Raw genomic sequence first — 25,505 nt, 5'->3', positions numbered from 1 at the left:
AAAAAGCCAGATTTGCTTATTTGCATTTTTGTTTTTGCAATTTTTGCTTATTTCATTTTTTAAAGTAGGATTACCAGATCCACATTGCAGAGAAATGAGCGTGTATGGCTGAGCTCCTCACTCCTGTCAGGGGACATCTTGAAATCAGCATGCTCGCCTGGTTAGTTAACTTCCAGCTAAGAATACCCGCTTACTGGGCAAATGTGATCTTATATTTCGTCAAATGTCCATCGTATCGCTGGAAACTGAGCCAGCTTTCCGATACGTTAAGGGTGGGTCAAACATTGTCCCATGTCAGGTGTGAGGGTTAGGCTTTAAATGGTATTGGCACTATTAAATCACACTTGGCTCTCAATCGTGCAACAACAACATGCAACAACTGTGCATGGTGGACTCTGAGGGATGCTGTCACCACCATGGTCAAAGTGAAAATTGTTGTCAACACAGCAATGTCACGGCATGAACCTTGTGCCCTCGCGCTAGGGCTCAGTCCTCCAAGGCCCTTCAATAACAAGGCACTGGGTATCTGGTGCCAATGACAAATGGGCCTTCTCAAGGCCTATGTGGAGGTTCCTCTGACCACTTGGCACCAATCATAACCCTTTATCAGCCTTCAGACCCTCTCAGCTCTAGGCACCATTCCCTATAAGCCCTCAGTTATGTCTCCTCTCATCAGCACCCCTACAGTTCTATTTCTTCCTCAGGATCAGCCCAAGTTCTTGCAAGGTTTGCATTGGATTTTTAGATCCCATTGAATGGCAGCAGACATTTTGGTGTGGTCTTATTTAAACCACATCCATGACTGTGCCTCCATGCTTGGCTTTGAGTTTTCGAAGTAATCAGACCTGTGTTTTAGTGCTGTGCCTGGAGGATACTTACCTGCAGTGTTACTCCTTCCTTCATCGTCTGCACCAGCTTCTAATGCATCTCTGTACCCTACAGCTTCTCTTTTCTGCTGTGTTGTGGATTCTGGACTTTCTGAAAGAAAAAACACACACCAGTAGCAGCATAACAACAGACCTCCCTCCTTGAAATTTCTCCACCATCAATGAATAAGGTCATTTTGGCAAACTATTGGAAATATTAAATGCTAACCAGGTAATAATCTGCCTGGCTAACAAACAAACTAGGCAGTTAAACCTCAGTGAGATGATCCACGGTTTGTGAAAGTAACAGACCATAAGAAACTCCAGACCTTCCGGCCGTGCGGAAAGAGCTGAATACAGCAGTGTGGCTATGCAAGGAAGAGCCATCTATTCAAGTAACTCATGTTCTACGAGATTTTTGGGCCACATAGGGGGTAGTTGTCAGACACTCTACAGCATTGTACAAATTACATTGTGTGTTAGTAGCTAGTCAGAGTTTAGTTGTCTAGTATAATCTGTTGCTTTATTCTTGTTTTTTGTGCATCTTAGCCTTAGGATCTACAGGGGCATTTCAGTTCAGACACCTGAGAACTGACTCCAACAAATGTGATCTTCAGCTGAAGCAGCTCACCAGACAAGATCCTCTTCCTTTTTCTCTTGTCTTGCTACATTAACTAAGTTTTAGTCCACACCGTCATAGAGGTATCAAGAGATGGACACCAGTGAATACACAGTGATTCTGCATCATAAGTAATTAACTTTTCACCACATAGCGATTTTCATTTGCATGTGACAGAGCATCTAGTTATTTGGCTGGAACAGTGTTGTTATAAAGAGGCCGCAACAAGAAATTGCTCGCCCCATCAGAGATTGCGCTGCTTAGCCCATTGCCCATACCTTCAAATCTGTGATTTAGCTGCATCCTCAATGTGACACATCTGAGAAAAACATTTTCAGTTCAAAGAATATGCAGGTTAGGTTCTCGACATTAGGCTCTGTAGAAGGGGTGAAACAATGGATTCTTGTGGGTTTGAATCAAGATTTAGTGTTGGAAGCGGTGTGGAACGTGCACGTGCCCCTGTTGAGCACCTTACTGTTCTAGCTGATAATTAGTTTCCATGACAGCATAACACAAAACATGTGCACAGACCTAAGTAGTTTTTGTTATCTATCCAGTTTGTCTCTAATAATAGCATCATGCATGACACTCATCGAGCTATTAGAGTTATCTCATGAGTTACATAAAGGCAAATTCATCATGACTGATGCTCTTCGAGCTATCTGCCAACAAATGATTGTTTTTATACTACAAAGAGTTCTGTTGGGTAACACAATTATTCAAAAGAGAATTGTGAAAGATGTTGAACTTTTAACATCCGTGATGAAGGGTCGAGAAATTATCTCTGTGTTCTAGGAAAAAAGTTATTTTTAAAAAGAAATGTAAATCTTTCTAAGGGACACAGGGCAACTCCATTATATTTAATGACAAATCATTGCTTGACACAAAAGCAGACACGCAAGGAGACGTTCTTCATTGAGTAGAAAGTCTTTGAAACAAAATATATTCCCAGGTTTTACGCTGCACAAGGAAAAGAATGAAAAGGCATGGTAAGTTTTTTTCTTTACAGAAAAGATGACAAATGTGTTTGAATTAAAGTAAAAATCTGTATACATAATTCTATTTGTATTTGATTACTCCACTCCTAATGCCCTAAATACCTACATATACATATGTATATATGTTCCAAAAAAGTCCACACACAAGCACACACGTGTGTGTATATTGCTTTTTTCAAATTCCGTTTCTTTTTCTTTTTTTTTTACTTTACCCCTAGATCCTTAATATACGTTTATTGTTACTTACATCTTTTCACATATTATTTTGTTAATATTGTTAAGATACATAAATATGTATAATTGTTGAAATTAATATTATGACTGTATTATTTTTTTTAATACTATCATTGTATTGTTGTTTTTTACTATGACATGCTGTGTCTATGTCTCTGGCTAAACTCTCCCTTCTCATCCAGTGACTGCCTCTGTCTGCTGTAAGCCCTCTCACCCTGTATCTTTGGATGCGTTCCACCTTCTACACCTGTGTCTCTGGCTGCTGCCTCCCCCCTGACCCGTGTCTGTGTCTCTGGCTGCTGCCTCCCCCCTGACCCGTGTCTGTGTCTCTGGCGGCAGTCTCTCATTTCACCTGGCGCCTGTGTCTCCGGGTGCATTCAGTCCTTTCTCCATGAGGTCCTCGCGCCTGCCATCCCCTGCCTTCCGGCGCCTGTGGCATGCCAGGTGCATAGTGACAGGCGGTACTGCCGGGGCCTGGGACGCTCGGCCTCCACCTGTACCGAGCAGGGGTTCTTATGGCAACCGACCTGTCAAGCAGACGCGTCTCCATGAGGTAAAAAGAGCGCGTGGCACTCAAGGTGTCACCGTCAGCTGGAGTCGCGTGCAGCCGGACGCTTAGCCTGTTTTTACCTCACAGCTCCTTCGCCGGGTTGCGTTTCTCTTCCCGCTTGGCTGGTGTTCCTCACGAGCGAGCAATGGGCTGTGCCAGCAGCGCTCAGACCGAGAACCAGCGGCACAAAAGGCTGTCCGCCAAACCCGCCGACAGCCAAGGGAACGACAGACCGTCTGCGACACCCACCGAGAACCACGGGCATAACGGGCCCTCTGCGACCCCCACCGAGAACCAGGGGCATAACGGACCCTCTGCAACACCCACCCAGAGCATCGGCCCCGAGAAATCTGGTGAGAACTTCTTAACCCCTACTTCCATTTGTGTAAGGTTTGCAGTTAGTTCTGCACGTGTGCGCTTGTGCACCTGTGCAAGGGTTAGCATATGCGGTGTACTTTCCTTAACCTTGCTCTGTTCTTTAAAGAACAATACAATGTCTTCGCTGAAACATAAAAGCAATCATGTTTTCAAATCCAAAAACTTAAAAAAAATCTTTAACAAATATCCAGTGTCATTGTCTGTTATAATACTATCAGTAATGCAATCACACATAGAAATTCCTTAGCTACAATGTGTAATGTACAGCATTGACCCTATGCCATACACTTCATGGGAGCTGAATTCACATTAACAATCAATCATAGAAAGATGGGTAACCTCAACAGCACCTGGTGCTCGGTTTGAAAGTGCTTTATTCGGTATATGAATATAACCATATAGCAACAATTCATAAAAAAATACATATACATCATTGAATTACATCCGGCTCTGGAGTATCGTATACCAATTAAAACTCATTTTCCAGCACATGTGCAAATTAGCAATGATAAAGTGCATTTATAGTACATTCAATTAGTTGTACATGTGCAAACTAACAATATGAAAGTACATATTAGTACAATCAACTAATTATACATGTGCAAACTAGCAAAACTAAAGTGCATATTGGTGCATTCAATTTAATTATGCATGTGCAAACTTGCAGAACCAAAGTGCTTCAAAAATGAAGTATCGTATACCAATTAAAACTCATTTTCCAGTACATGTGCAAATTAGCAATGATAAAGTGCATTTGTAATACATTCAATTAGTTGCACATGTGCAAGCTAACAATATGAAAGTACATATTAGTACAATCAACTAATTATACATGTGCAAACTAGCAAAACTAAAGTGCATATTGGTACATTCAATTTAATTATGCATGTGCAGACTTGTAGAACTAAAGGGCTTCAAAATCAGGGCCATTTGATAAATTCATACAGTGATTGATTTTCATGCAAAAATACATTTTAAAATATATGTAGCCACATAAAAACATATGTCTGGGTTCTCTAAATTAAACACCAATAACATCGCTGCCCTAGTATTGCGCGTATTGTATTTTAAAAAGATGGGTTTCAAATAAGATTTTCTATAAGAAGTATAAAATTTGCAAAACAACATAAAATGGCAGCTACTCTGCTTAGAAATACCATCGCAGGGGCATAGGCATATTCCAGGTTTCTTAATTAGTGGAAATGCCACTAGATGGTGCACAATTCCTAGGCGTAAACGTGATAGTACAAAGCGATGGGAATTTTTAGTAACTACACTTAAATACAGTTGAAAACCTTCATTACCATTGTAATCTAAATAGGAGTTAAACGTGCTTTGTTTTACATATTTGATCATTCTGGTACTTTTAGTGTGTTTCAACAAAGTGACTTTAAGCTCCTTTTTTGATAAGCTTATCCCCATTGTGGGTTCTCCAAAGATATCATGTTCAAAAAGAGTCTTGTACCAACACCGGATATGACACAACCATGGTATTTTTAAACGGTGGTCAAGTTTCAAACAATCGTTAATCACATCCTGTGTAAATTTTGTTTCATCTTTGGACCAGATTGATCGCCATAGGGCCAAAGGGCGCAGGTCTATTAAATCCTTAACGTGTTCTAGTCCCACTTCCCTATGTATTAATTCATTTGAAGCCGCAGTCGGGGCACAAAGCAATCGTTTCAGGAAGGCATTTTCCTCCTGCTGTATTTGGTTGCCACTCTGTGTGTGATATCCCCAAATCCCTGCCCCATACAGGGCTGATGATATACACCTAGAATTGTATATAGACACCATCTCTTGAATTCTAATGCCCCCTAATTTAGCTGCAAATCTAAAAACACCATTAATATTTCTTATCATTTTAAAACGTACACTCTCTTGTTCGTTAATCCACCTCCCGTCTCCTGAGAATGTAATGAATGCCCAGGTAACAGAATTTCTTTACAGATTCCAATTTCTCCCCATCTAAATAAAAGGTCCAGCTCTTTCTTGTCTACTTGCCACAAGTCATTACAACAGTTTTCCCTTTATTAATTATCAGCTTTCTACTCTCAGTGAAAGTATGGAACTTATTTATTAGGCTTTGCAGGCCATTTTGGGTCCGAGAGAGAAGGACCGCGTCATCCGCGTATAAAAGAATTGGAATGGGGTTACCATTTATAATAGGGGCATCTGCTTGGACGGCTCTTAAAATTTGATCTATATGATTTATAAATAATGAAAATAAAAGTGGGGCAAGAACACATCCTTGTCGAATGCCTCTATTAATTTTAAATAAAGGTGTACATTCCCCCGCAGATCCAAATCTAACTTTACAGAACAAGTTTTCATACAGTCTGGCCAGGAGGTGGATAATTTCAGTCGGGGCACCCATTTCTAGCAAAATCGGCCATAGGAGCGAGTGTTCCACCAGATCAAATGCCGAACTCAAATCGGCAAAACACAAAAATAAGTTGTCCCCTTTAACCTTTGTGTACTTGCCGATTATAAGTTCCAGGTTCACACACTGCTCCATCGTTCCCATCCCCCTTCTGAACCCATGGTGCTCAATCTGTGTAAAACTGTGCAGAGAAAACCAAGTTTCACCAGATACTTAACTTCTGTTACATAACTAATGCCCTACTACGGACAGCCTTTACCTGTGTCAAACCCCTCACATTCATCAAACCTACAGTGAGAAAGAAGTGGATATGAGTAGTAAAAGTGGGTACTATAAACAGTGTTTACTCTATGAATAGTTTAGTCTTTACTAAGCCCTGGCGGTAAACTCCGCTCTGCTTGCAGAGTTACTCCTGCTCCCCAACGCCACGTTGGTGATCACAAGCGAGAAAAATACACCTCCAGGTGAGATTTCTCAATGCGTGCAGTCGTATTTCTCAATGCGGGTGGTCCCAGGTGGTCCCGACCACTCACGTTGAGAAACATTCTCTTTGCGTTGAGTAAGTTGCCCCTCAGGGAGAAAATCTACTCGAGCAGCAGAATAGAAGCAGCACCTTCATGCGCTGCGCATGATGCTGTTCACATTGATTTTCCAGCGCAGGACAAACACCGGGCGTGGAAAATCAATGCAAACAGTCAATACCAAGCGCACGCCGCCGCTTACAGAACTCTGTGTAGCGCTGCAGATTTTTTGGTCACTTTGCGGAATTCCACGTAGCGGAACTCCGCGAACTCCGCCCAGGTTTACTCTGTACCACAGTTTGCAGACAGTAACACTCTCGTGAACATTACATCACAAAGCATTAAAAAGTATCTAATAAGAACAGTGTTCCCTCTATGCAAAGCCTATACAAAGAGACCATGTTCATTAAAAACCCAAGGTCTGACAGTGCTAATTGTCATACAACCTCCAACCTTCATTCTGTGGTGATTACTTTACAGAAAGCACATCTTCTGAAGTTAATCAAGCACTTGTACATAGGTTAGTATCTGGTACACACAGTCTTCTATCTTATGTAGAAATTGTCATGCTTAGACGATTCTGTTTAAATACTCAAGGCTGCTTACAATGCTAGTATCTACTGCATACAATCTTTGCCGTGTTGGAAAACATTTCTGTAGAACCAAAAAACCTGTGTGGAAGATACTGGACACAAGTCGTCAACTTGCACACAGTTACTCCTTAATGCAAAGATTTATAAAGTGTTCAATATCCCTACACACCTATGATGCATTAAGAAGCATATGTGTTTTGTAAAAACGTACACCTGTTAGCTGGACACAGGCTGTCCAAACCTAGGTAGAGCAGTAATATGGTAGGTACATGCCGCCATGTAAACTATAAAACAAACGCACTCATTGTATGATGTTATCAGTGATATCATTTGAAAAGTTATCATGATGTCATAAATGATCTCCGTCGAACTCTGGAACCTCCTCGACTCAACATCACCAGACGTCGCCTTCCTCACAGAAACATGGATGAACGCCTCCTCAGCCCCCGACATCGCCATAGCCATCCCGGATGGCTACAAGATCACCTGGAGGGACCGCGTCAACCAAACCGGAGGAGGCATCGCCATCGTCAACAGAAACACCATCCGCATCATGACCAACTCCGACGACACCCTCACTGCCGCCGAGCACCTTCACTTCCAGATACACACCGACCCCAAGACCACCCTCAGAGGCACCCTCATCTACAGACCCCCGGGACCATGCACACAATTCAGCGAAGCCATCGCTGACTTCGTCAGTCCGCACACCCTCACCTCCACAGACTACATCCTCCTAGGGGACCTCAACTTCCACCTGGAGAACAACAAGGACTGCAACACCGCTGCCCTGCTGGATAACCTCGCCAACCTCTGACTCAAGCAACTGGTGAACACCCCCACCCACTACGCCGGCCACACGCTCGACCCCATCTTCTCCTCCAGCAAGCACATCTCCTTCAGCCACGCAACCGGACTACACTGGACAGACCACACCTGCGTTCACTTCAGCTTCAGGAAAACCATGACCCACCACCACCCACAACAGGTTCCCCGCAGAAGCTGGAGCAAGATCACCCCGACCAGCTCACCACCACCCTCAGCCAGAACCCTCCCACCAACAAGACGGACCCCAACGAAGCAGCCCGCAACCTCACACAGTGGCTCATCTACTGCGCCGACGAACTCGCACCACTGAAGAATCCTCCCAGCAGAACCGGCAGCAGGAAAGCCTCGTGGTTTACCAACGAACTCAAAAACTCCAAGAAAACCTGGCGCACCCTCGAGAAAGCCTGGCGCCAGGACCAGACAGCAGAACACATGACTGCCCTCAAGAACGCCACCCGCAAACACCACCAGCTGATCCGCACCACCAAGAAGACAACATTCAAAGAACGACTGGACAACAACACCCACAACAGCAAGGAACTCTTCAGCATCGTTAAAGAGCTCTCCAACCCCAGCACCTGCAACAACGACATCACACCCTCCCAAGACCTCTGCAACTCACTCGCCTCGTTCTTCCACCGCAAGATCGCCGACATACATAACAGCTTCGGTGCGCAGACCACGGACCCAACCACCGAACCTATGCCACCCACCACCACCCTCTGCACCTGGACCCTGGTCAGCACTAAAGACACCACCCGCCTGATGAACACCATCCACTCCGGCTCCCCTACTGACCCTTGCCCACACCACATCCATACCACTCCATCATCGCACCCCAACTCCGGAACATCATCAACAGCTCCTTCGCATCCGCCACCTTCCCGGAGAGTTGGAAACATGCCGAGCTGAGCGCCCTCCTGAAGAAACCCACCGCGGACCCCACGGACCTCAAGAACTTCCGCCCCATCTCGCTCCTCCCCTTTCCAGCCAAAGTCATCGAGAAGACCGTCAACAGACAACTCTCCGCCTTCCTCGAGACCAACGGATCCCTCGACCCCTCACAGTCCGGGTTCCGAGCAAACCACAGCACCGAGACCGCCCTCATCGCAGCCACCGACGACATCAGGTCCCTGCTCGACAACGGAGAAACTGCTGCCCTCATCCTCCTGGACCTCTCAGCAGCCTTCGACACCGTATGCCACCGTACCCTGATACTGCGCCTCAGCAACACCGGAATCCAAGGAGCGGCCCTGGAGTGGATCATCTCGTACCTCGACGAAGGAACCCAGAGAGTCCACCTCCCCCCGTTCTGCTCCTCGGCCACCGAAGTCATCTGTGGCGTTCCGCACTCAGCCCCACCCTCTTCAACGTCTACATGAGCCCTCTCGCAGCCATCGCACACCAAAACAACCTCAACATCATCTCCTACGCCGACGACACCCAGCTGATCCTCTCCCTCACCAACGACCCCGCCTCCGCCAAAGCCAACCTCCAAGAAGGAATGAAAGACGTTGCGGAATGGATGAAGATCAGCCGTCTGAAACTGAACTCAGACAAGACGGAAGTCCTCATCCTCGGGCCATCTCCCTCCGCCTGGGACGACTCCTGGTGGCCCCCTGCCCTGGGCACCGCACCCAAGCCAACGGACCACGCACGCAACATGGGCTTCATCCTGGACTCCTCCCTCACGATGACCAAGCAAGTCAACTCCATCTCATCATCCTGCTTCAACACCCTGCGCATGCTCCAGAGGATCTTCCGATGGATCCCCACCGAAACCAGGAAGACGGTCACCCAGGCCCTCGTCACCAGCCATCTGGACTACGGGAACACCCTCTACGCTGGAACCACAGCCACACTCCAGAAAAGACTCCAGCGCATTCAGAACACCTCAGCACAACTCATCCTGGACATCCCTCGCCACAGCCACATCTCTGCCCACCTGAAAGACCTGCACTGGCTCCCCGTCAACAAGAGGATCACGTTCAGACTCCTCACCCACGCACACAAGGCTCTCCACGACACGGGCCCGAAGTACCTCAACAGCCGACTCACATTCTACACACCCACCTTCCAGCTCTGTTCCGCCAGCCTCGCCCTCGCCTCCGTCCCACGAATCCGCAAATCCACCGTCGGAGGAAGATCCTTCTCCTACCTGGCAGCCAAGACATGGAACTCCCTTCCCACCCACCTACAGCTGACCCTGCACCATCTCTCTTTCAGGAAACAACTCAAGACCTGGCTGTTCCAGCAGTAGCGACCCCCCCCCTCAGCGCCTTGAGACCCTAACGAGTGAGTAGCGCGCTATACAAATTCTGTTGATTGATTGATTGATTGAACTGGTAAATTTCAGATTTTTTAAATTTCAAAACATTATACTGGCACTGACATATTAACTTAACTATAACATCATTTTAGCCTCTATTTTTTCAGTGAATTTTTTTAACATAAAGTAATATTTTGTTACCATACATAAAGCCACCCCCCTTGCCGTGCATGGCCTTTGGTCGTGCATGCCAGGGGTGGGCTGCCAGGCCTGGCATGAAACCATCTCCCAAGAGGCAGCCAACCTCATGCTGCACAAAGCCTTTGGTCACATGTGGCGGGGGTCCTGCGGCCAGGCCCGGTGCCCTACTCCCCTTGCAGGCAGCCAACCCCACGCTGCGCACAACCTTTGGCCGTGCGTGGTGGGAGGGTTTGGCCACAGTGCCTGTGGCTAACCCTCCTGCAGGCAGCCAACCTCCCCCCACAGGTTGGTGTGGCATACAGTTGGCGTTCAAGCCATGGGAACCCCATTCCCCAGGGCATTATGTTTTTTTAAAGGGGAGTGGGGCCAGCTTGCTCCACTCTGCCGAGACTTATTAGGCTGCGGGGATCCAATCCTCCAGAGCAAAATTCTAAAGGGAAATGGGCATGTTGTCCCTCTACCAGCGCCTTATACGGCCTTAGGGACCATATTCCAGAGGCCAAATGCATTTAAAAAAGGGGAGGGGGCATGCACCCCCCTCCTAGAGCCTTCTTCGGACCTCATTCCTGAAGTCAAGTTCCAATAAAAAGGCCTTATTAGCCCCGGGGACCTGTCCCCTGAGACCAAAACCAATGAAAAAGGTGAGTGACTGTGTGGCCCCCCTCCCTGACACTTTTTGGGCCCCTGGAACTCCATACTCGGGACCACAGGTGAGTGCCCCTATGCTCACCTGAGGCCCCCACAAAGCGCAAGTTGGGGGCTGTGGGGTAGCCTCATGGTCCCGGCTGTCCCAGTCAGCTCCCCGCATTGTGATGAGGGGGGCTGGCATTGCTCCAGTCCAGAGGGAGCAGTTAATTATGCATGTTCCCTCTGGGCGGGAGCAATATCTGTTGTGATTCCCTGCCAGAGACAGAAAGGAAGTATGTTCCCAGCTGCTGGGAGCATGTTTAATTCTCCTGCCAGCAAACTTATTTTCACTGCCCCCACTGCTGCAGGCAGGGAAGGCATGTTTGCTCCATTTGGCGGGAGATTTAAAAATGCTCCCACCAAGTGAACGCAAAAACCTTTCCCTTCCCGAGCTAGTGCAAGCAGGGAAACTACTGTGTCTTGGGGGTGGGCTCCCTGGGACACAGTAACTGAACCAGCACTGCAGGATTGCGTCCCCTGGGCTTTTTAACGCTCAGGGAGGGGGGCCTCGCAGCCCCTTCTCTGTTTTCTTTGTGAACCATATGGTCCCTGTTGATGCTGTCCTCAGAGCCTTTAAAGACACAAGACGGTGGCCATGAGGCCATTCTCTCTCCCCCCCAAAAAAATGGACCCGAGTGATGGAGTCCTGGGGGGGTGCAGCCTCCTCTACCCATTTGACCAAATTTCTGCCCCGGGGTGTGGGATCCCTGGTACCCAAAATGACCTTAGGTTGGGAGGCCCACTTATACCCCTCTCCCCAGATTAGTAAATCAATTGTGGGCTACCATTTTGTGTGGACACGATTCCATGGAAGTCCAGTGGGATCACAGAAAAAAACTGCCAATTTCTTTTTTATTTTGGCCATGGGAAGGGCGGCACCGAGTCCCCCCACAGGGTTGCCAGCAGCATTTTTCTCATGTTGATGGCAGCCAGTCAGAGCGCTCGCTCGATCGAAATGACCCAAGGGCGAAAAAGCTCCCTGGGCCAACCAGAACCCTCTATTTTTTTTAATTAGGTTTGAAGGACTCTCACAAGAGTCCCACAGTCCCAGCCATCCAGATATACAAATTTTAAAATCCTTATCTCTCAAAAAGTACTGAACAGATTTATACCAAATCACAGAAAACACAATCTGCGGACAAGATCTAGGATCCAGCCAAATTTGGTGCAATTCAGCTGAGCACTTATTGAGAAAGTGCTGCCTAAACAAGTCTAGGGAAAATGCATTCTGAAACTTGTTTTTGGACCACCCCCTTTTTCTCGCCCCCCACTTGAAGGATCACCCCAAAACTTACCAGGAAGGAACTAAGCTGATTTAAAAAAAAAAAGTTTTGTGAAGAAGTTGCCAAGGGTATCTCCGGATGTGGGTCCCATTTGCAGATTACCACTGGAACCAAGATACACACGAATGATGAGCCCCAATCAGGGTGAAACTGGTCTAGGGCTCTTGTATTATGGTTCAGAGAGGACCCAGGTTTGCAGGTTGGGTTGGACTCTTCCTATTGGAGCAGGGTCGAGACTGATTTGCATATGGCTGAGTGTAATCTGAGGTTGCATGGTGGGCAAAAGAATGGTAGGTTGGAATTCTACCCCGAGTGATTACAAGTGGTTAATTAAATTGCAAGCTTTAATCCCATTACAGTTTGTGTGTTTTAGACAGTGAGCTTTAACTTGTAAAAAGCCAACAACAGTCTCAGGAGCATTGCTAGGAAATTTAGGGAAAATGATAGAGATCCCATTAATTAGGCCAGGTAGGCAGTGGGAAACATGAGGTGGCAATGTGAAGAGGATAAAGAGAGGGTAAAGTAAGGAGGATGGGGCTACCACAAAGTGCGGGGATCTCAGAAGCGTTTACTGGGTAGAAACAAAGCATCAGTTTAATACATGGGACAGAAGGGATAGGCAGAAAGGCAAAGAGGGCTGAGAATGACACAGAAGGGAAAAAGAAAGTGAAAATCAGATGGGAAACTGAGAAATTAGATTGACGGTTAAGGATGAGGCAGGAAAAGAGGAACTTCAAAATAAATGCTCTGCAGGAACAAAGAAAAGATGGCACATGGGAAGGTTGCACAAATGGTAAGAGAATATCCATCAGAGGATGAAGCCAACCTATAGATGGGGCATAGGTTGCCATATAGAAGCATAGCATAATTCTAGGCTCACACCTGAAGATGTCAAGAAATTAAAAAATATGGGCAAGTCAATGTTTGGAGATATTTAGGCTAATGTAGAGAGAGGAGATGATCTAAAGAAGAAGAAAGGGAGCTAGCTACTCAGCTGAGAATAGCAGCCAGTGTAGAAAACTGGTCATCGGCTTTCGCAATGTGTACAAGTACTATGAGAAACATTTGCTGAGAGAAGCATCTAGTAAGTTGAATATAGAGAGCTAATTATGCTAGCATGTGAATAGTTTCTGGGGTTGCCTGGTTATGGTATGGTTTGGAATTCAAAGGATTAATCAGTGCAATGGTGGGAGTTAGACATGAACCTGTGGTTATCTCAACGTTGCCCCCCCTCCTTTTCAGGGGCATTGCCGACATGAAGGGGTAGGTTTTCAACCCAATCCTTGGTCTTCAATGGGCAGAACTCCTTAGATGTGATTGAGCACTAAGCGTGCACACAGGGCATGACTTGTCAAGGGCTCACACTTGTTAAACACCACAAGTGAAAACAAGCATTGGAAATGCAATAGGTCTCGCATTAGAAAAGTTGGAGCTGTTGGTCTTGTAAATGACAATTTTTTTATTTTGGTTTTGGTTTTGAAAATAGCTAAATTAATATCTTTGTCATTTACAGCAGGCTGTTTTTGTGCTGTGACATATTAAAGAAACCAAGAAACCTACATTGAATATTGTCCTAAATTTGTTTGGAGTACGCATACACTGTGTAGTTTTATTCTGTATGTGTGCACAGCACTGTTGCTACAGTAACAATTGTAAAATTATTGTTATTGTTATTGTTATTGTTATTTTTGATTTATAGCGCGCTCAATCACCTACAGGCCTCTAAGCGCTCGGGAATCGATGGTAAACAACAACCTTGACAGTACAGAGGGCATCCACTGGCCTACGTGGCTCACAGGGCTCTCCTGAACAACAGCGTTTTCAGCCCCTTTCTGAAACGTAGGAGGTTTCCTTCCTTTCGTAGTGGCTCAGGTAGTGTGTTCCATAAATGCGGAACCAGCACCGAAAAGGCTCTACCGCCCTTGGTGGCAAGTTTGTACCGAGGGCAGACTAATAGCTGAGAGTCTGAGGACCTAAGAGCTCTCTTTGGGCTATACATTACCAGGCGATCTTTGATGTAAGCAGGTGCCATGCCATAGATGGCTTTATGGGCGATGCACAGATTTTTAAATTCCACTCGCTCCTTAATAGGGAGCCAGTGGAGGCTTTGTAGCAGGGGGGATGCTTTAGTGTGTCTTGGCTGTCTGAAGATAAGACGAGCGGCATCATTCATCACCACCTGTAGCCTATTTATCAAGGTTTTTGGTAGGCCAAGGTAGAGGGCATTTCCATAATCTATGCGTGAAATCACAGTAGCTGCGACGATGGAACGTAGCATAGATTGGGAAATGATAGGCACTAATTTCCGTAGCTGTCGGATGATATTAGTACAGCTGCCCACCACTGAAGAGATTTGGCTGACCATAGAGAGGTCACAATCCAGTTTGATCCCCAGGCTCTTCACGTTCAAACTGGGTTTTGGGGCTGGACCTAACTCTGCGGGCCAGTAGAGGTCACACCATGGTGAGGTGGTAGATGAAATAACCAAGACCTCAGTCTTGTCTGGATTGATTTTTAGGAGGTTTCCTGTCATCCACTGGACCGTGTGTCTCAAAATATTCTGAGTGTGGAGTTGGGCGGTGTTTGTATTGTCAACACTCAGCAGCAGCTGAGTGTCGTCTGCATAGTTATATACTGTGCAGCCCATACTCGCCAGGGAGGCAATCAGAGGCTGCAGATATAGGTTAAACAGCAGTGGGGATAGGGCCGAGCCCTGAGGTACCCCACATTCTATTTCTCCCACGGCGGAGATTTCTTCTCCGAGTTGTATTCTTTGTGTCCTTCCTGACAGGAAGGACTGCAACCACTCGAAAGCCCGGCCTTTGATGCCAAAGTCACTCAGCCTTTCCAGTAGCAGCGCATGACTGACGGTATCGAACGCCGCTGAAAGGTCTAATAAAATCAGGGCGCTCGGTTTTTTACCGTCAGCCAAGCCTCTCAATTCTGATCAGCCAAGCCTCTCAATTCATCCAGCACCGAGAGCAATTGTAAAATTATGGAGCTGAGCACAGAAAATATCCACCATAGAGGCCCAAGAGGAGGAAGGAACCAGCTGTGGACATCAATTGCACTAGTGGACAAAGAGGTAAGTATGCAGTTAAGCCTCTGCATCAGGGGTGTCGTCGCCCCCACCCTGCTTTAGCAGCTACAGAGAGATTTGGATTCTTGAGGGGCCTCTTCTGTCTACAGCTTAGCAGACAAAGGCTCCTAATGAACTTGGGAGGATGAGTGAGTGAAAGGACGTATGGGTGGATGGATGGATGAAATGGTGGATGGATAGATGCATGGAGGAATGAGTTAGTGAAAGGATGGATTAAGAATGGGAGAGTAAAAGGGAGAGAGGGTGGATGTATGGATGGAAGGGTGAATGGTTGGAGGAGTGAAAGAATAGATTGATGATGAGAGAAAGGATAGGTGGATGGAAGAATGTGTGACAGGATAAATGAGTGGGAGTGTAAAAGGGTGAATGAGTGGATGAAGTGAAAATATGGATGGATGAGCAAAAAGATGGATGAGTGAAAGGATGTATGTAAAAATGGATACGTAAAACAATGGATGTATGAGTGAAAAGTAGGGTAGATAGATGTCTGGATGAAAGGATGTATGGATGAGTAAATTGATAGATGGATGAATAGATGGATAGATAGATGAGTGAGTGAGAGAAAGACTGGATGGCTGAGTGAAAGGATAAATGGAGGTATGGTTTATTTTTTAGTTTTTTTATTGAGTTTTTATATAGCGCAAATTAGACCTGAAACATCGGGTATCGGAGCGTTTTACATGAGCACTTGTTTCGTTACAGATGTCCACATTCATTTTTGTTAGGCAGGGGGAGATTAAGGGCCATATGTATCAAGCTAATTAGCATTTTGCGAATTTCGGCCTTTGCGAATGCTAATTAGATAAATGGAACCAGAAGACCACAACCTGACGTTCCTGTATGCGCTAGCCCCTTGATTGTTCTGTGGGCCAACCTTTTCCCTGTCGACAACGACTGTGACGTGAATCTGAGATCTTACCTATAAATCATTAATGAAAGAAACTACGTGATAATCTTACTAAGACGGAAGTGAAACTTGATTCCAGAGATTGTGTTATAAGCCCTGAAGAAGTCCGGCATCGGACGAAACGCGTCGGCTATCCGCAACTATCAAAAAAAAGAAAATAAAGAATAAAAATTGAATAAAAGAAAGAAAATTCAAGTCACTACTTTTGTGTGTCTTTCTGAATATTTGGGAAAACTATCAATTCTGTTTATCTGTATGTTCTTAAATTGTTTTTGCAACAAATGTGTAACTTTTGAAGGGTGCTGTCCAACTGTCATAATTAGTTTTTCTGGGCGATAGGTTGCCTACTTCCCTTAAGGCCCGTGTGGGAATCACGTGTCTGGACATAGCACCTTCAGTCTTGACAAAGCTGATGGTATTTCAACAGTGGTGCAGTTTTTTCCTCAATTCCCAGTTCTCTTGTCTCAAACGTATACTTTTCTCCTGTTAAATTCTAGCAGGTCTGAACTTCCGAAATTTAATGAAGGGTGAGATACTTAATGCACCCAGAGATTACGGAGTGTGTTAACTAACATCCAACTTGTAATTCTGACCTCTGCACAAAACTCATAATCAGGGCATATGTTTGTAACTCAATGTATAGGAAATGTTACATAGGGCAACGAGGATTACAAGGTGTTGCGGCAAAGTATCATCCATATTGGTAGGCAGTATATTTTAAGCGTAGTTGGTCTAGAAAAGCACAAACTCTGGATTCAAAACGTAACACTGTTGTTGGGGTTGTGTTTATAAATAAGAATTTATTTCTACCTAAACAAGCCCCTTTAAATCAACAAAAGACTGGTGAAAAAACATATGGTTCTAAACCTATGCCTTACAGTTTGCATGCAGCTTTTTGATGCCAGTTCATAGCTCACTGTTCTATATTAGAAGGTTTGCAACTTAGGAGCTGCAAGTAACAAAAGGATCTGTACAAAAGCAGTACCCACTGAGCTAGCTACAAAAAAATACAGTTTTGTTATGTGAATGTTACACGTGCATTGCAGCGGGCATATTATCTCTCTGTGTTACTTTATGTTAAGTCACAACTGCAGCCAGATACAACTCAGGGCCCGATTCACAGAACTAACTTAAGACAAAATCCTAAACTTACTACTTTTGGTATTCACAGAAGTTAGGATTTTGTCTTACGTTTGTCTTAAGACAGACTTAAGACAAAATCCTATCTTAAGTCTGTCTTAAGTCTGTCTTAAGACAAAATCCTAACTTCTGTGAATACCAAAAGTAGTAAGTTTAGGATTTTGTCTTAAGTTAGTTCTGTGAATCGGGCCCTCAGATCTCTCCAGCAGGTATATTAATCACCAGAGTTACCTTGACATTTTTATTACTGCCTGAAAATTGCTGGTCACACATGGAACTCCTCAGCAGTGGTGGTTTAAATTACATTAGATATTTCAAAAGGCAGCGCCTCTCGAGCTCGGTGCATGTCATCAGTCGAACTGCCCTAAAGCAGGCCCTCATGATAATTCACTTGTGTGAAAATGACCTGATCTAGTCAACAGGACTGCATCTGGCTAAAATGATAAAACACAACTCGATTGCTTAAAGGAACTTGTTGTTGTTTGTATATAAATTTTTCTAATGCTAAGGCTACATTGATCTCTGACTTGTGACGTATACTCCTGTCTCCAACACATGATCTTTACCCCTGCTTGTTGGGCCATGCATAAGGCATATATATTGTTGCATTGATTTGTGCAGTCATAGTTATTAGGTACTGCTAAGTAGGACAGTCCGTTTGATGCTGCATGGGTATATATATATATATATATATATATATATATATATATATATATATATATATATATATATATATATATATATATATATATATTATATATATATATTGCATGCAATGTGATCCTTCAGACCTTGTTTGCGCTCGACTACTGGTGCTCAGCATAGGGGCCGGACCATGGCCCAAAACAACAATTTTACTCCAATGATGCGGCACTTCAGACTTGGGTGATTTCAGCTTGGTTTATTTTAGCAACAACTCAAACCAACGCGTTTCAGCCTAACCTCGGCTTTGTTCACAAAAATCCTTACATTATCAGGAAAGAAACAGCACTCTAGGACTGAACAATCTTACTTCAAACAAGCCACCTAGGACAGAGAACGCGTTTCGGCTGTACAACAGCCTTGATCATCTAAGGAGCGCCATTTTGTGACCCATGTATAAATATTCAGTATGAAAATAGAGAAAATACTTCCATGTACTTACAACATAGAAAAATACTCACATTTGAATTCATGGGCCTGCAGATAAAACAATTAATTGATAATTATTAAAAACTCAGGGTCATTTGATATTACCCTCAGCCTTTGTCACACTTACTTTAGACACTATACACTACTACTAGTTCTGCCTGCAGAGAATACACAGGTCCATTAAGCTACTGCCTATTGGATGAGCACATGCTCACTTCAAATTTTCAGGGTACTGTCCTCGCATATTTTGTGAGAAATTAGACAAATACTGTGATCCTCCAAACATCTGGGAGAGCGGGGAAAGCAGGCACCCAAGGAGCTGCTCCTCTAAGGACCTGAGGCATTCACACAGATGGAACCTGCCTCTGTCCATGGCTGAGTCGACCAAAGTCTATCCTTAGCCAGGACCAGGTATGAGAGTGTTTATTTCACTTCTTATCATAGCAGAACTTTGTAAGTATCATATTTATGTCATACCTCTATTCTTCATTCTGTGTACTTTCATTCATGGTACTTGTATCTGTGTTCTGTGCTCTGCATGACTAGTGGGTGTTCATGGACCAGGGGGCCAAAACAAATCTACTGGGCTTGACCATAAATTCTTCTCGACATGCATCAGTGCTGCTCAGAGTGGAGAATGGAGAGCTTTTTTTTTTTTTGCATATTTTATATAGCACGAACTCGACCTGAAGGTATTGGAGCGCTTTACATGAGCAACGTATTTACATTACACATTCAGACACGGGGAGATTAAGTGATTTGCCCAGAATCACAGGATGTGGACGCGACCTTGAGGCTCGAACCCTAGTTCCGGCACCAGCGTCGGGCGTTTATGCCGACTGAGGGCCAAAACCCTGCAAAAGCCTCGAACCATACCAGTGCACAGACAGCCTGCTGGTATTAGTCCAACTCCCTCCCTCGTGTAGAAAAGAAGCACCTGCTCTTCTGAATGATTTGTTAGGGTTAACTCCTGATTAATTGAGTCGGCTTTACAGCATTGAGCATAATGATATAGGCTAGTGTGTGTTTGCGAGGCCTCTACGGCCTCCTCTATTCCTGGTCTGGTGGCTTAGTGGACTAAGGCGTTCCCTGTAGGAGCCTTTCATCCTTCTAAGGTCGATATAATAAGTACCATTGAGTTGGGTAACAATAAACATCTGTTATGCAGCGTCACTGTATCCTTGGGTGAATGTTGGGTGAATGTGTGCTTTACATATACACGTTATGTTATCCCTATACTAAACACCAACACTTTACTCATAGGCAGAATTTTAGGCTTTTGAGGGTAGTAGACTGCCAGAAAAGGGGGGACAGGGCAGGAGAAAAAGCAATAGTATGCCATGCCAAGATCGAAGTGAGCAGGTGAATCGCTGATTTGTGTGAGAAACGCAAAGGTGGTTTTTGCAAGCAAGAAGCCATATATTTGTTGATGTAAGGTGAGCTAGATCTATCCTGTTTAGGGACAAAGTCCCCTTTAATAATGACAACAAGTGAGAAGAGTTCAAGTTTAATGTGCAGGCATAGTACCATCTGAAGAGAGCTCTTTTAGTGTTACTATCAGTTTAAAGTTGCAAATCTGTTGAAGTATTAAGATGGGAAGTAGTGTGACAAAATTGTTTTTGTGGGTGGGCATGCTGTCTGGGAGACTGACAGCTCTGTGGAGAGATGAGCACTGCAAGTAAAGTGAGGCATATTCAGTAAAATAGTCTGTGAGAGGGTTCATGCAGATTCAAATTAATTACAGAATGCTATTCAGGGAAATTTCTTAGGACCTGGGAGATCTGTAGATTTTAAAAGTTGGCGCCGAGCACCGGTGGACACTGGCACAAATTAAGAACTGGGTCCTACACTATACTCCCAGCAAGGCCCTGGGAGAAGAGCAGCACAGCCGCATGAGGTATAAAGACAGCGGCAGGATTGGCCCATTGGCCGGGCGTCTGGCTGGAGGACTCATAGCTCTGGGGACATGGGGCAAGATGTTACGCGAGGCCTGTCTACTGCTAGGGTGAGGACTCCGCCCTCTAAACATATAAATCTCTGTTCTGTATCGACTAAAGCGACCTTTTCACAATCTACAAGAGTGTGAGTGGGTCCTTCCCAGTTAATGCACAAAGATATCGCACTTGTCACCTCTTTGCAAGGCCCCGATGCTACTTCCTAGGCCAATGCTCTCCTCCTTTGCTTCAGAACACTGCATCTGCAGCACGTGCTACACGAGTTTAAGTTGGGGCGCTTCACAGTGGCTTTATAAGCTCTTTGTCTAAATTGCACAGGTCTAAGTGCTGCTTCTCGCATTGCTCTGCTAAATAACGTCCTGTGTTTTTCAGGGAGTGTTAATGTATACCCATTGTCCGTGAGATGTCTGCATTTGCATTTTAATGGCTACCTCAGTCTTCTCACCCACTAGGCTGTAAACCTAAGTTTGCCTACAAGGAAACAAGGCATAAAGCTAATAACGACATTGTATTTTGCTTTTTATAGCTCTGCGCTTTGGTACCATGACATAGCATACAATCATCTATTTTTTGTTTTCTTCGACCAAGAGCATGTTGCTCTGTGAGGCTTCCAGTTTTGCTTTTAAATGTTTCCTTATTTCTAAAACTGCTTGTTTCATGCATTAAATCCAAGGGTTCACATTATTACAAACATCATGCATTAAACAAGCATTGTCAATGTGAATTAGTGTGGCTCACTGGTTAGAGGCGGCAGACCCGAGAGCAGAGGACGGCCCGGGACCAGGGTTCGATTCCCGACGCGGCAGGTTTCTGGACCAGGGTCAGCGGACTCGATAATTCTCTCGCCTCGGTGCCCACTCTGATCAGTGATCACACTCGGCAACTCTGGGCATTAGCTTGCCTCATCTTCACTAGCGGCCCCACCAGACCGCCGGGGATGCCTGGTCTCACCCTGGAGGTACCCATTAAGGGACCATCTCTCAGGGAAGCCAGGAAGGGTTTCGCAGCGGTCGAAGCGCGGAGATACTCCTCCGGGAGTCGATCCTAGCGCTATATAAACTTGCAATTAATTAATTGTTAGTTCCTACGTGTAGTGGGATGTTTTATACCTAGTTTCATAACCCACTACTGCTTCAACATTTATACAAGCAGCGCAACCTTCTCTAACACAAACAAATTATGAATATGACACAATGTTCTCACACATACAGGGAAGGTGTAACACAGGTACAGATAGGGTAGCATCAGTGCAAGCTTTTCCCATCACAAACCAGGTACAAAAAGGGCAGCAGCAATGCAACCTTCCCTAAAACAAATACGTTATCACAGAATGTTCTCACAAATACAGGGAAGTTGCAACACAGGTACAGCTAGGGTAGCATCAGCACTAGAGTGTCCAACTACAACCCAGGATTGGGCAGCAGCAGTGCAAGCTTTGCTGCTTCTCAGAAGAGGGGCTGCCTGACAGCACCAAAGCAAGCTTCCCTCTCACACAGAAGGCAATATGTGATATCTTCCATTTCCCACAGAACAAATCCAGCAGGACAAACGTGTTCTAGCTTTCATCTCTCACAGAACATGGACAGTGAAGGCATGAGTGGCATTTATGTTTCAGACAGATCTCTGGATCTGGTTCTTAAATCACTAAGATGAATGTATAGGTTGATGAATTAGTAAATATGCGAGTTTGGGCACCATTCATTACTAGGTGATATTCCAAGCCTGCATCTGAAAACTTCTGCTGCTGTCACTTGGAGATGGGCTGTTTGTGTATATTGCTTGGTGTTGCATGTACTGAGAAGTAGCTGTCAGCTACTAGTTAATGTTATTTGGAGCAGCCTCACCACAGTGTAACTTGCTAGAGGCAGGGAGACAGACACCAGCCTCTTCGAAAAGGTTTTGAATGCACACGCACCAGGCATTGTGCACTCCTGGATTGGGTGCTACACCTGTTCAAACTGTTGAGGGCCGCCCGTGTATTAGAAAACAGGTTGTATACGACCAGAATCCTGCTGGGTGTGGGAAGGACAGTTTCAGGTAGGCACGCCTCATACAACTCTCGTAAAAGCTGTGCATGTTTCTGCAGGTTTCCAATGTAAATGTTATTTTTGTACTTTATGTGCTTTCCTGGCTCCTCTTTCTTGTTTGTGAAAAACAATCAAAACAAAATTTTAGAGATTAAGCTTTAGCAGTAAAACTGGTGCTGCCGGTTGTTTTTTTTATTATTCTATACTTGCAACCTAGCAACCTGCATTCATCACAATTTTTGTTCTGTTGTTGTTCTACAAATAGATGCCAAGGCAAGAGCCCAGGTAGCCTCTGTGGGGTGGCGTTCATTATTATACGCCTATGTCCCTCTGAGAATTTGCATTGCAGAATACACGGAGCCACCCAGAGGGAATTTCTGCTGCAGTTTTAGTCCATTGCAAACCTTGCTGATGAGCCAACAGCAGCAACCCCAATAGCGAGCATCCGCAAAGCAAACACATCTGCCTCCATATTTGTGTTATTCCATAAGCATGAATTGTATCATGTGCTTAGTGTGGATAGACATTTAAAATGCTCTTTATCACTTTTTGTATAGTGCAGAGTGTGGGTAAACTTGCCGGTAGATTAAATTATGCACTGTTGTGCCTGCCTCTCCCTGAGAGCCACGTCTGAACACCAGACTCTAAATATGCTGACATAGCAACAGAGAGTGACAAATGTTGTTACCTATAGCTGTTAAGAAAATGTATTCCAGACTGCTCTGAGAGCCTGTGACTAAAGTCTTCTCTGCTGTGATGGAGGGCAGAGGGCACAGCTTTGCAAGCACAACAGTGTTGGATGACACAGATAGTGGTGGCTTGGGTGACTGAAGGCCAGTTGTTTAGTATTCGTTTTTTGTTTTACTTCTGCGATAGAAACGAGAAGCCATGTAATGAATGGCTTCCCATTACTCCTCTGTCCTTGTGTGGCCGGTGAAAGTATGGGCAGAGGTTTTTGGAGGTCATACATAAAGAAACATTATACATGGATAAAAAGTGTATAATGTTTTTTTTTCACTTAAAGGGTTTTATTTCACATCAAACAAAGAGAGAGCATCCTCTAAAGAAGAGAGGAGTGCATTTGCCTTGTTACAACAATCAGGGCAGGCTCAAGGGTGATCACACCGATGCAGCTGCATGTGGCCCTTACCTCTTGAGGTGCCGAGTTTAAAAATAACACAGGTTGTCTATCCAACAGTTTTCAGGTAACTAATAAAATGTCAAGATTACTCTGATTAATTTTCCTGCAGGAGAGAGATCTTTTGTCTAGTGGCAGTCTTCACTCATGATAAAGTAGTGCAGAGGTTTAATATTCCTGCTGCAAAGAACGTGTACCATGCAAATCACCAAATTGTATTTTATGTGGCACGCTCAGTGGGTTACAGCTTTTGTCAAATAGATCCTTTTGTTAATTGCAGTTCTTAAGTGACACTCCTAATGTAGCACAGTGAACTATGAACAGTCATCTAAGAGCTGCATGGAAAATGCATGGTATGGGCTAGAATATTATGTTTTTCCCCCAGTCTTTCATTATCCTAATGTTGCTAAAAAAAAAGGGTTACTTTGGGTAGAAATACATTCCTATTTGTAAAGCCAACCACTGTGGCAAGTTTTAAATCCTGAGCTTGTGCTTCTCCAGACCTAACACTCTTGAAATACACTGCCTAGTTGTGTGGATGACATGTGATTCCTACACTTTGTAATCCGCCTTATCTTATGTAACATTTCCTATAAACTGATTTACACAAGTATGATTCATTGGCTCTGTATAATTTGTGGGTGATGCAAAGTGCTGGTATGACTAGTGCTATGAAACAGATGAAATGATTGTGAGAGAGGGGCTATGGATTGTGGTGGGGAGGAAATTCATGGAAAAGGAGGTTTTGGTGGGGGTGACATAAAGATTGTTGCACTGGGTGCCACCAGTGCTGAAGCAGGCCCTGCTAACAGTGAGGAATGATAGCAGATGAAAGAGAGAAATTGCACAATTTGCATGTATTTTTCTGGTTTCTTATGTAAGAGAAACCCACTTTATTTTATTTTAATATCACAGAATAGCTTTGGAGGGGACATTTTTGTTTCTACTTGGATGATTGATAATGCTAGCTTTAGAAATGGTGGATCTGTAGGGCATGGTACCAAAATATCCACCTGCAATAATATTGATGTCAGGATAATGAGTTGTGCAATATCGTTAAGATGTCCAGATGTGAAGTTAGAATAATACATTCACGCTGCCTTATGTATGCTTATATCGACAACATTATGCAAGTCAATATTTTTGCATTCATATTCTTGCAGGTTGCTAGTTTTGTGGTCAATCTGTTTACATACAACCATTAGTAGACATGTCTTCCTGAGATACAGTGCTTTAGAGGAGTCACAGCCATGGTGCCATCATAGGTACTCAGCTATTTTACCTGTAGATTTGTGTGTGTTTAAGTTCCTTGTAATACCAAGGGGCTGAAGACTGCACACAGGAAGAGTTTTTTCTTAAGAGGCGCTACCATGTCAGTCACGGAATCAAGCCAGTCGTATACAGAGGCAGCTATGGCTGGATTGGAGGGAAGTATGAGGGTGGAATTCACAGCATACATAGATGGCATGGGCAGCCTTGGACCTATGGGCAGTGAGGCCAGAGGTTGTGGATGGGTAGCATAGCATGTTGAGGAAGAAGTGAAGCAAACAATAGGTGCAGAAGTGCATGGTCTTCCGGGGACGCAAAGTCCCTGGAAGAAGTGAAGAGAGTAAGAGGATGTGTGGTGCATTCTGCAATCTAAGTAGGGTCAGAAACTCTCTGGGTAAGTCCAGGGATATCACAGGCTTCAGTAAGGG

At 44.7% G+C, this 25,505-nt stretch overlaps 1 protein-coding gene across 1 annotated transcript in view; it reads left to right on the top strand.

Annotated features, from left to right (window-relative positions):
* The first annotated feature begins 3,397 nt into the window (after window positions 1-3,397).
* Window positions 3,398-25,505, top strand: part of NQO1 (NAD(P)H quinone dehydrogenase 1) — a 285,385-nt gene continuing 263,277 nt past the window's right edge. Inside the window, exon 1 of the mRNA XM_078669163.1 lies at window positions 3,398-3,620. Coding sequence (XP_078525289.1) covers window positions 3,413-3,620 — 208 coding nt within the window. The 5' untranslated portion in view covers window positions 3,398-3,412. The remainder of the gene's footprint in view (window positions 3,621-25,505) is intronic.

The sequence above is a fragment of the Lissotriton helveticus genome, chromosome 12 (assembly GCF_964261635.1).
Source record: "Lissotriton helveticus chromosome 12, aLisHel1.1, whole genome shotgun sequence".
Lineage (NCBI taxonomy): Eukaryota > Metazoa > Chordata > Amphibia > Caudata > Salamandridae > Lissotriton > Lissotriton helveticus.
Note: the sequence above shows the minus strand (reverse complement) of the source record. Positions and strands in the feature narration are given on the sequence as shown.